The 10,413-nt window shown below is 37.6% G+C and overlaps 1 protein-coding gene across 1 annotated transcript; it reads left to right on the top strand.

Moving 5' to 3' along the window:
• Window positions 1-8,322: 8,322 nt before the first annotated feature.
• LOC119770003 lies at window positions 8,323-9,100 on the top strand. The gene is made up of 2 exons (XM_038264025.1): window positions 8,323-8,507; window positions 8,562-9,100. Exons 1-2 carry the CDS (start codon window positions 8,505-8,507, stop codon window positions 8,994-8,996), a joined length of 438 nt encoding a protein of 145 aa, XP_038119953.1. The 5' UTR covers window positions 8,323-8,504; the 3' UTR covers window positions 8,997-9,100.
• The last annotated feature ends 1,313 nt before the right edge of the window (window positions 9,101-10,413 follow it).

The following is a 10,413-nucleotide window of genomic DNA, read 5'->3' as shown; positions in this document are numbered from 1 at the left end:
TTGGTACAGTTACTTACCTTTATTCAGTCAAGGAATCTGCTTTACTTACCTGTCAACGATGGAATCATCTCTGATCTCAAACTCATCGCCAGTCTGCATCGCATCTCTGCCATACCCAGTTCCTACCTTGTCCGAGCTCTACCTGAACAGGCCCGTCAACAAGATATATTTGGACATTCAAATACAGTACGATTTGAGCAGCTACTGCGAGGACGACCAAGATGAGTTCAAACTCGTGATTGATGAAGGTGATTCTGGAGACCAGCTTCCCAAAGAGAGCAAGATCTCCACGACGAAGAGGTCCAGCAAACGAAAGGCCGACGAACCTTTGGAGTCCGGTAAATCAAAACTTCGCAGATCTTTGCGGTTGTCCGGGAGAATTGCGCCAGGAATGTTCATCGAGGAGTAGAAACAGCCTTGTTTTAGGATAGGGAAAGAATGACAAACTTATTGTCCAGTGTTATTAATTGTAGGAATTTTATTGGAAGAAAGAAAATTGAAAAAAATATATGACTTAAAACATAATAAAAAAGTATTTATTTGAACTTGGAAAACTATACAACAGGTCTCCTAGAAGTTCCCCCAAATCCTCGGCAAATGTCACGGCCAGAAGCTAAACGCACATTAGCATTTCAAATTCAGCGCGTGGTGGTGGAAGCCAGCGAAGCCACTTATCAATCTAAATTTCCATAACTGCCCGCATTCAAATATTTCCCATGTCATGTCCCTAATTCGAAATTCTACTCCACCGTACCGGGCAGCACCACAATTAATACCTGTTACCGCATAAAGCGCCACTTAACTTCTGAATCGTGTCATTAAAATATTTACCGGCTCAATTCGTGGAAAAGTGTCATAAATATAATACACTCACGTCGTCGTCCACCTGGTCGACCACCCCGTTCCTCCCTTCCCGATGGATGGTCCCGACCAGGATCACGAACAGTTGGAAAAGTCAGTGCATGACGTGAATGTGTCATACCCATCACTTGGCAAAAGGGGGCTTGTTACTTTCTCCCCTCAGACCCAGACACACACATTGTCACTCGAGGTACTTGTCATTCAGGCTGTATTGAAGAGGGAGGCTAAAGGGGGCAATCACGTGTCCTTTTACTATGCCCACCCTCCTTCACCGCTCAGAAACTTTCTCTTCCGCACCCGATGACGGTCGTTTATACAAAGTTATCAGCGAGTTTACCTTTTCTAACCGGTTACATGAGCTTATTTTCACTTTTGTCGTATAGCTACATTGACTAGGTGTCGGAAACATATTATCGTTCGGGTTAAATAAATTGACACATTATTTGATGAATTGATAAATGAGTAATTGAGGTGCGTTTTACACAATAATTAAATTATTTTCAAACAAAACCGTAATGTAAAATTCCCGTAAAGGATTATTTTTTACAGAATACTAAAATAAGTCATCGACATATTCTAGTCTATTGAATTTGATGATTCTTTTAGAAAGATACAAAGTTTACAGGCAAGTGATACAGTTTTTTTATTTCATTTTACTAAGGCCGTTGAAATATGTTTATGTTGCTCTCCTTCAAAATCAAACGTATGTTCCTACATTGTTAATCATGCTACATGTTTGTGCCCACTTAAAAAATAAAAATTAAAGTGAAATTTCGATGTACAGCACCTCAAAATGATACAACTAACACAGCAGCCACCCCGACCCCTCTTCGATTTGCGTGAAACATTGTCCGGAGAGGTATCTTTTGTTCCTGAATACGAATCCGAGCAATGTATTTCGATATCTCGAGACGAAGGTGCGGTACGACCCCTTTCATTTCAAATTTTTTACTAACACACGTCTTTCAGAGATTTGTAGCTTGAAACTTGAAGTCAAGGGGACTTTTCTGTTAAATCAGACGTCCGACTTGTTGGCGTATTCAAAATTACGAGAAAACGTATTTTTCATGAAAAAATTGTTCAAAAAAATAGTTAAATTTTCATTGAACTTTCGATTTGATTTTTGGACAATATAAAAAGCATTTGTTGATATTGTTAGTGTTGGAGTTAATAGTTTTTGGCATAATCTTCATTATTCTATGGATAGATGAGTTCAAAAACAATGAAAAATGCGTTTTTACTTATTTTTTTCTGCAAAAAGCGTTGTCGGGGCAAAATGCACCGCTGTGAAGCTCCTTTGTAAAAACAGCGGTGTCATCTAAAGGTGACAAGTGAAAACGGCTTTAACCCGGTACATTTTGCCCCGTTGTTGTGGTGCATTTCGCCCCAATGTTGTGGTGTGTATTGCCTCGCAAGGTTGTTTGAAATTGAATTCAGAAATATGTACTTTTTAAAGAAATTTGAGGTTTTTAATGACTTTTTTTTCACTTGGATGACGTAGAATAATAGTTGCTTAAGAACATCTAGCGAAATTCTTTCACAGAAATGCTGTTATCACAGTTTTTCCTTAGGGGATGCATATTACCCCCTCTCCCCCTATTTTGATTGAAGAGATCAGACAATTTCACAAAAGCCTAATTTTCTGAAATCATTCCTAACATTCCTTCAGAAAGTATTAACAAAAATATAAAAATATCCGAAAATTAGAAAATTATAACCAAAATGAAACTCAAAACAGTACACTTTATCAGAAATTCTATAAAGTACTTATTTTACTTTGTTTTAACTTTTTGTTTGATCACATTTTCAATATTAAAAAAAATCATATTTAAAATAACATTTCTCAGGAACCGGTACATTACACTATGGCTCATGAAATGTATTTTAGAGTCCCACAAAACAAATAAAAAAAATTCGGAAATTGACAAATACGTGAACCACCAACAATGAAAAAAGCTCAATGTATGTATGTATGTATGATCCCCATACCCGCAGGCAACTTGGTCCTGGAACACATGTGAGCGCTAGGTGAACAATTCGATCATCTTTTACTCCGTAATCTGTACACCCACGTGCATAAGTTTTTTTGCACGAATTTTAGTGCTACAAATACCGGCGCATAGATCAAAATGGGTTCCCTCTTCCCTCCCCAAGCGCCGGAAATTTGTAGCAGGTGTAGGGACACTTCGCATAGACGCCCTTGCTCCCATCACGTCACTGAGGGTATGGAGCGACGAGAAATTAATAAGCATGCCCCCTCAGTCGAACCTTCATTAGAGAAGCAGGCAATCCACAACTCACAGCGAACGACCAAGGGAACACCCTACCGCGTATTTAGTAAATTGGCGTAGTTGTCTTCATTGGAATGTATGAATGTTAGAATTGATGAAAGGGTTATTTGAAAAAAATAATGGAAAGCTCTCACCAAAAACACGAAATCTTCAAAAACAGCTTCACTCCCTCGTTCACTCCAATCGTTTCGCCACGTTCCACATGAATCTTTAGATTTCTTGAGTTCTTGTCTTGAATCTGCCTTGATCAGCAGAACTTCCGGCAGTAGACCTGATCCAGCACGATATACAGCAAGCACCACACGACTTTGAAGCGCTTGGACGATGATCATCACCCCTACTTTCGTCAGTTATTCTTGATTGACGTTGTTGTCGGTAAGGATCAGCCATCAAACACGTCCCCAACGCCGTCCTGGATGTTATGTTGTAGGAACTTGACCCACAGGAACGCTTGAGTTAATGGCCACTTCGCAATTATTGTTCCTGCGGCCTGCCTTTCTTGTTCCGTTGTCGTAGGACCAAATTTCTCATGCTCCATAAAAAAAAAGTTTCCAAATTGGTTCCACCACTTCCACTGTAAATGACTGGCACCCGAGAAGTATCGAGATCTTCGTATTTTAACTTATTTCACTCATTTTAAAGAAAATTTAAAAATTATCTATGGTCGAAAATGACAGAAAACGAAAAATCCACCAACAATGAAAAAAGCTCAATTTATAAAAATGGTATATTTTAAAGTGCAACAATTTTTTACTATATTGTATACATTATAATCTACAACTTTGCCGAAGACACCAAATCGATCAGAAACCCTATCTCCATGTATAGATTTTCTGCCCGCAAAATTGTATCGTCTCTAGGTGATCAGATAAAAAAAACTTCTGGCCTCGCAAGCAGCAAAATGAATTTTGAATTATAATGAGCATCCTTGTCTTTTTTTCAGCAAATTTGGTAAAGATTTACTGACTAAAACTGAAGCTCAGGCTGGTTTAAAAAATAATGAAAAAATAACTTCTCAGGAATAAATTGTAGAGCTTTATATTTCATGTGAAAATCTCACGTTTGACAATATTAGAACAGAAACCTACTGATAAAATGGTAGACAAACTAGTTTCAATGGATAAACGTTAATCAATTTTCTGCATATTAGGGCGTCCAATTTTCTCGTGTCTTGAATTTCCCGGGAAACGGTAAAAATATATTCCCGAGAAATTTTGGGAACAGTCATAAAATCTATGTTTTCATTATATTCGTTATGATTTCATGCTTAAAATAATACAATTAGCTCAATACTATCAATTCTCGCTCACTTTTTCCAAAAGTTCTATGTACATAGGAAACCCATGCATTGCTTGTTTTGAAAAGGTAATCTAGAATTTGTGATAAACAACAAAAAAAAAGAAAAACAAACAACAAATAAATTGAAACAAGTCAATGTTAAAATAAAGATTAGTTTAGAATTTCATGTTTTATATGAAACATATTTTACAAATAATCTATAAGTCACTACCGCCAACTGGGGAAAATCGTGACTACAGTCAGTCTAAATTGGTATAGAAGGTTTTAGAGCAATAATTTTGGAAATCGATTTGGCTTAATCTTAATTTGGCTTGATCAGCTGTCTTGATTTGTTACATTTGAGCAATTCTCTGAGATTTCGGTCATTCGATTTTTTTTGTATTTTTTAATCCGGCTGAAACTTTTTTGATGCCTTCGGTGTGCCCAAAGAAGCCATTTTGCATCATTAGTTTGTCCATATAATTTTCCATACAAATTTGGCGGCTGTCCATACGAAAATGATGTATGAAAATTCAAAAATCTGTATCTTTTGGAGGATTTTTTTGATCGACTTGGTGTCTTCGGCAAAGTTGTAGGTATGGATATGGACTACACTGAAAAAACATGATGCACGGTAAAAAGAATTTGGTGATTTTTTATTTAACTTTTTGTCACTAAAACTAGATTTGCAAAAAAACACTATTTTTAATTTTTTTTATTTTTTGATATTTTTTAGAGGACATCAAATGCCAACTTTTCAGAAATTTCTAGGTTGTGCTAAAAATCTTTGACCGAGTTATGAATTTTCGATTCAACACTAATTTTTTCAAAAAATCGAAATATTGGTCGCAAAATTTTTTCAACTTCATTTTTCGATATAAAATCTTATTTGCAATCAAAAAATGCTTTAGTGAAATTTTCATAAAGTGCACCGTTTTCAAGTTATAGCCATATTTAGGATTTTTTTTAAATAGTCGCAGTTTTCCAATGTTTTAAATTAGTGCACATGTTTGTCCACCTTTGAAAAAAAATATTTTTGAAAAGCTGAGAAAATTCTCTATATTTTGCTTTTTTGAACTTTGTTGATACAACCCTTAGTTGCTGAGATATTGCCATGCAAAGGTTTAAAAATGTCAATTTTTTTCGATTGCAACTTCTAGAAGTTAAAAAAAAGCATCTGCTCATATTTTTTTTCCAAAATAATGAGCTTAGAGTTTTATTTTAAATTAAAATATTCAATTTCACTTAACCTTCGATGTCTTGAAGCTATCAAGTTTGGGTTTGACAAAGTCTAAATAATTAACGAACTGTTAGGAAAGTATAATAATTAAATTGCACTGATTAATGAACTAAACAGCTTGTAAGTAGCTAGTAGCATAAGCATAAGCATAAAGCATAAGCATAGGTGCCCACCCGCAGTTGCTACTCCGTTATTGACCAGGACCTCCAGAAGTTACATCCACGAGCCGTGGAAGATAAGTGGGAGCTATCTTTCCTCGCTTCGCAACTTCTCAAAGGCCCCTATCATGCTGATCAATACCGGCGCCGGCCACGACCAGTGGTAGGGTCACGGGGAAGTGGATGGGAATGTTAGTCCGATACTTGAGTGATAGAGACCGCCCAATCGACTGCTTCTCCGACAAAGTATCACATGAGTTTTGAGGGGGTTAGTAGATGGGTATGAGGTCAGGATTCACGAGTGGCAGTGATGTGACCATGAGCATTTTGTTTATCGGTTGAAAATTTAAATCTTAGGCAGCCGGCTGCGGAAAGATAGATAATTGATCATTTAAAAAGTTTTTTTTTTATCGAACGCATGCCAACCGAGCAGTAGTGCTATGGGCTGGACTTATCAGTATATTTTTACTGTTTTTACAATTTAGATAACGCGAGCAAATTTCAAAACTAGTAAATAAATGACGCTTTACTCTTCATAAAATCGATCGATGCCAATTGGAATAAATTTTTACGATCATTTACGATGAAAATTATCGCGAAAAAACAGGACTGCGCGTCCCCAGAAGCACTGCACTTATGATGTCCAATAAGTTATAATAACACAGTTCAACAAAAAATCAAATATTTCTTGTCTCTGAGACGAGAATATATGTTCCTAGTAGAATTTTTCCTGCTGAATCCGAATCCGGGTCCAGAATTGCTCCAAATGGTCCCAATTTTGAGATACACCCGTTTGAAATGTTAGTTAAAGCCAAAATTAGCTACTTTGTCGACTATTTTACAAAAGAACTATTGAATAAACAACTAAACCAATACATGTATTTTAAAGTTCACGTTTTCCCCTTTCTGAAACACCCCTGGTTTTTAAAATTTGATTGTTTTTACGCATATTTATAGCCATTTTAAAAATAAAATTTGACTTACATGCAAGTTGGAAAAACTTGAATGAGTACCAACTGAAAATATAATTTTAAAATGGTTATAAATATGCGTAGAAACAATCAAATTTTAAAACCAGGGTGTTTCAGAAAGAAAAAACTTTAAGATACATGTATTGGTTTAGTTGTTTATTCAATAGTTCTTTTGTAAAATAGTCAACAAAGTAGCTATTTTGGCCTAAACTAACATTTCAAACGGGTGTATCTCAAAATTGGGACCAATTGGAGCAATTCTGGACCCGGATTCGGATTCAGCAGGCAAAATTCTACTAGGAACACATATACTCGTCTCAGAGACAAAATCTTGTTGGACTGTGTAACCAATCACCCCATGCACACAAACAGCGACACAAAAGAAATGAAAATGAGCATGCAAAAACAAGACAGCGCGTCCGCGTGGTCAGCGCACTCAAACAGCTTGTAAGTAGCTAGTAGACATCAAAACAAAACTTATCTCAAATAAGTTAATCGATTTTCCCTTCATTTATAATTACCCCCGTTAGGAGAGGAGTGAGGAAGAATTTTCCAAGTAAGCTGTTACCCCTCCCCCTTTCAAATAGTCTCACACAGGTAGCTCTATTATTATTACGACGAGGGGCGCGGAAACCGATAGAGGCAACTTTTGACGCATACACGTACGTGTACTGTAATTACTGTGTATTGCTGCTACTTTTAAGTACCCGCCACTAATAAGTTGTAATTACAATTTTCGACGTTACGAACTTTGAGTCAATTTCCGCTCTCCTCTATTCAGAACGCTGGTATAGCTGGTAGTTGCTACCGGTTGCTTTCGATTGGGAAATTGTTCTACATGTCTAAGGTTTCCAATTAAAGCCAAATGAATGGGAAAGCAACAACTTTCCCGTAGTTTTAATGAACTGGGGTGGCTCTCACTTTTCATTTTTCGAAGCTATCATTGAAGGAGAAAGCACCACCCTGCCTCTTCCCGAATGCATAGCTGCAGTTTCGCGTAGCATTGATGTAACAGTACCAAGAAGCGCGGAGAATCCTGTCCAAATCGGGGAAGAATACTCCCGGTAATGGTCCGCTGGGAACGTGGTTAATATTTCAGCGACCCTAAGCAACAGTTGCCATAGCTGAAATATATTCGCGTTTGTACACAATATCGTAGGACTTTAGTGCGATAAGTTTCCTTTTGACGACTGCCTCTATTCAGCGAGCGAAGAAGTTTCAACTCTATTCAAAGAGCACTCTGGCTGGCTGGCAGTGTAACAGGCGAGTGCAGAGTGCCAAAAAGTTTCCAGACAGCATCATGCTTTAATTATTCAAATTGGAGTCATTTTACAGTAGTAAAAGTTGGAGCGCGCGCGTTGGCGTTTCTTCGGCGATGTTGAATGACTTGGCGTTATTCTCGGCTGAAGTGTGCAGTTTTTCTTTTCTAATGAAAGCATCTCATTTTTGACATGGCTGTGGCACGTGAAATTGAAATGATTGTAATTAATTATATGTTCAATGGGCAAAGTCTCAAAATACAAACATTCGCTTGCACCCATTTCATCTTACTTACAAGAGTGAGTTACCCTATCCAGAGTCAAAACATCGAACAAAGAATTCATCGAATAAAACAATAGTTGTTCAGTTTGGTTGACGGCTCAGTTGTGTACAAATATTCTTAAATTGTGTGTTGCATGTCGAGTTCGAATAATTTGGTAATAAAATGGTAAGCGATTCTTCAACTCTAAAAGCAAAGTGACTGATTAACTTTTACAATCAGGACCTCACCACCACAAATTACAAACCCCCCGAAGACGAAATCATCTACGGCCAAAACTCCCTCCAACCAGCCCCCGTTCCGTCACTGCAGGAGTTCTTGGGCCAAACGTACCGCATCTTGTACGGGGACGAGTACCATCCGAACTACGACCGTCAGCTGCGCAAGTTTGTGACGCACCTGGTGGAAGTGCCGCCGGACACCGAGCAGGACGACGGTGACGAGCTGGAGGATGAGTTCCAGCTGACGATCGACGAGGACAACCGGGTTGAGCTGGTGATTGATGTGAAGGTTTTGTTTGGAGGAGAAATTGCGGAAGAAATGAATGCGAAAGATCGAGCCGAGCTGGAAACGTCCAGTTTGATACAGCAAATTCATGTTATTTTGTATGAAAGTGAGAAGAAAGGTGAAATTGAGGAAGATGCTCGTGAAGAATGAAAATTGTAATTTATGTTTATTTATTGTGTGTAGTTAACTGTTTATTTTGCTGAGCAAATTTGTATTGTGATTTTATGATTTTGTAACGAATAAATAATTAAAAACTACATGAGTTGACTAGGGTCAGTTGCTCGAGAAAGTTTCATTTCTTGGAATTTACTCATCACAAAACGTTTCAAGTTCCAAGCTTAGTAGAAAGAGGCGCCTTGCTAGCTAATCTTCTACAAACGTTCGAAGAAAGAGCAAACTTGATGGATCTTCATATCAGTAGTGTCGCTAGGATTCAGAAAAACCATTCAAAATCGCGAATAGTTCATAAATATTTAAAAAAGTGTAATTTTATCTTTTGACAAGTTGTCTAGCTTTTCAAAAGATTTCCGCAGTATTATTTTTTGTATTTTTTTTTATTTGGTTATTGGTTTCTCCACGAATGTCTCCACACACATTCAGCGTCTGTTCATACAAAAGAAATAGGATGGAAATAGTCAAAGCAGGGGAACAGCATCTAATTCCAGCGTGTCTCTAATGTTGGCAGGTCAGAACTTTGACATTCAATTAAAGCCAATTAAAAGCGTTTTCAACTGAAATCGAGTGATAAATAGCTCAATAAGAAGTGAGCAAGCAAGTTTCTATAAAAAGTTTTTCAAAATTAGTTGTTTAAGTAGTGAAAAATAGAAAATTGGATGGAATTAGGAGCGAGAGCTTAACCTGCCAAACATACGAGAACTTACCCTAGCTCTGGCATAAATCGTGGAGAATTGAAAGGTTGAAGAATGTTTATGCCCCCGCCACTAGTCGGAGATCTATCTAAAACATAGCCAAAAATCATTTTGTAAACCAATTTTCAGTTCTCTAGAACTTTGCAAAAATAAAACTGATTTTAAATTTTAATATTTTTTTATTTGTATGAAACTTTGCCCATCGATTCCTTATATCCAAATAAGCCGTTTTGCATCATTAATTTTTTCATGAAGAGTCTCCACTCCAATTTTGGCGCTATAACCACGGCAAATAGTGTCCAGGGCATTCGTGGAAATACAATGTCCCATCCCAGATGGTCCCGGAGTACCAAACCATCTTAGCATGGTGCTCCCAACGAATACAACCAAATCTCGGAGCGTATTGTGGTGTGTCCCCACGCTTCTTCCTCCCCTGTCGATTCTGAATTGTGTTGTTGCTCAAACTCAACCCAATTACGGGTCATCTCTGCGAAACGGCTTTACGCAGTAGGCCTGGCCGCTTTAACGCTTGTGATGTTTCAATGCAATGGCGCACTACAAATCGACGTCGTCGTGCTATCTTGTCGCACCCGCCATTTTGACGTTCCGAGAAAAACGCGTTTAAATGTTTGACCTTGAATATTCAAAAACGAGAGCACAATAACAAACACGTTTTGTTTGGCTCACCATTCTGTGCA

Source organism: Culex quinquefasciatus, chromosome 3 (genome assembly GCF_015732765.1).
Source record: "Culex quinquefasciatus strain JHB chromosome 3, VPISU_Cqui_1.0_pri_paternal, whole genome shotgun sequence".
NCBI classification, from domain to species: Eukaryota; Metazoa; Arthropoda; class Insecta; order Diptera; family Culicidae; genus Culex; species Culex quinquefasciatus.
This window is presented reverse-complemented; position numbering and strand designations above follow the sequence as displayed.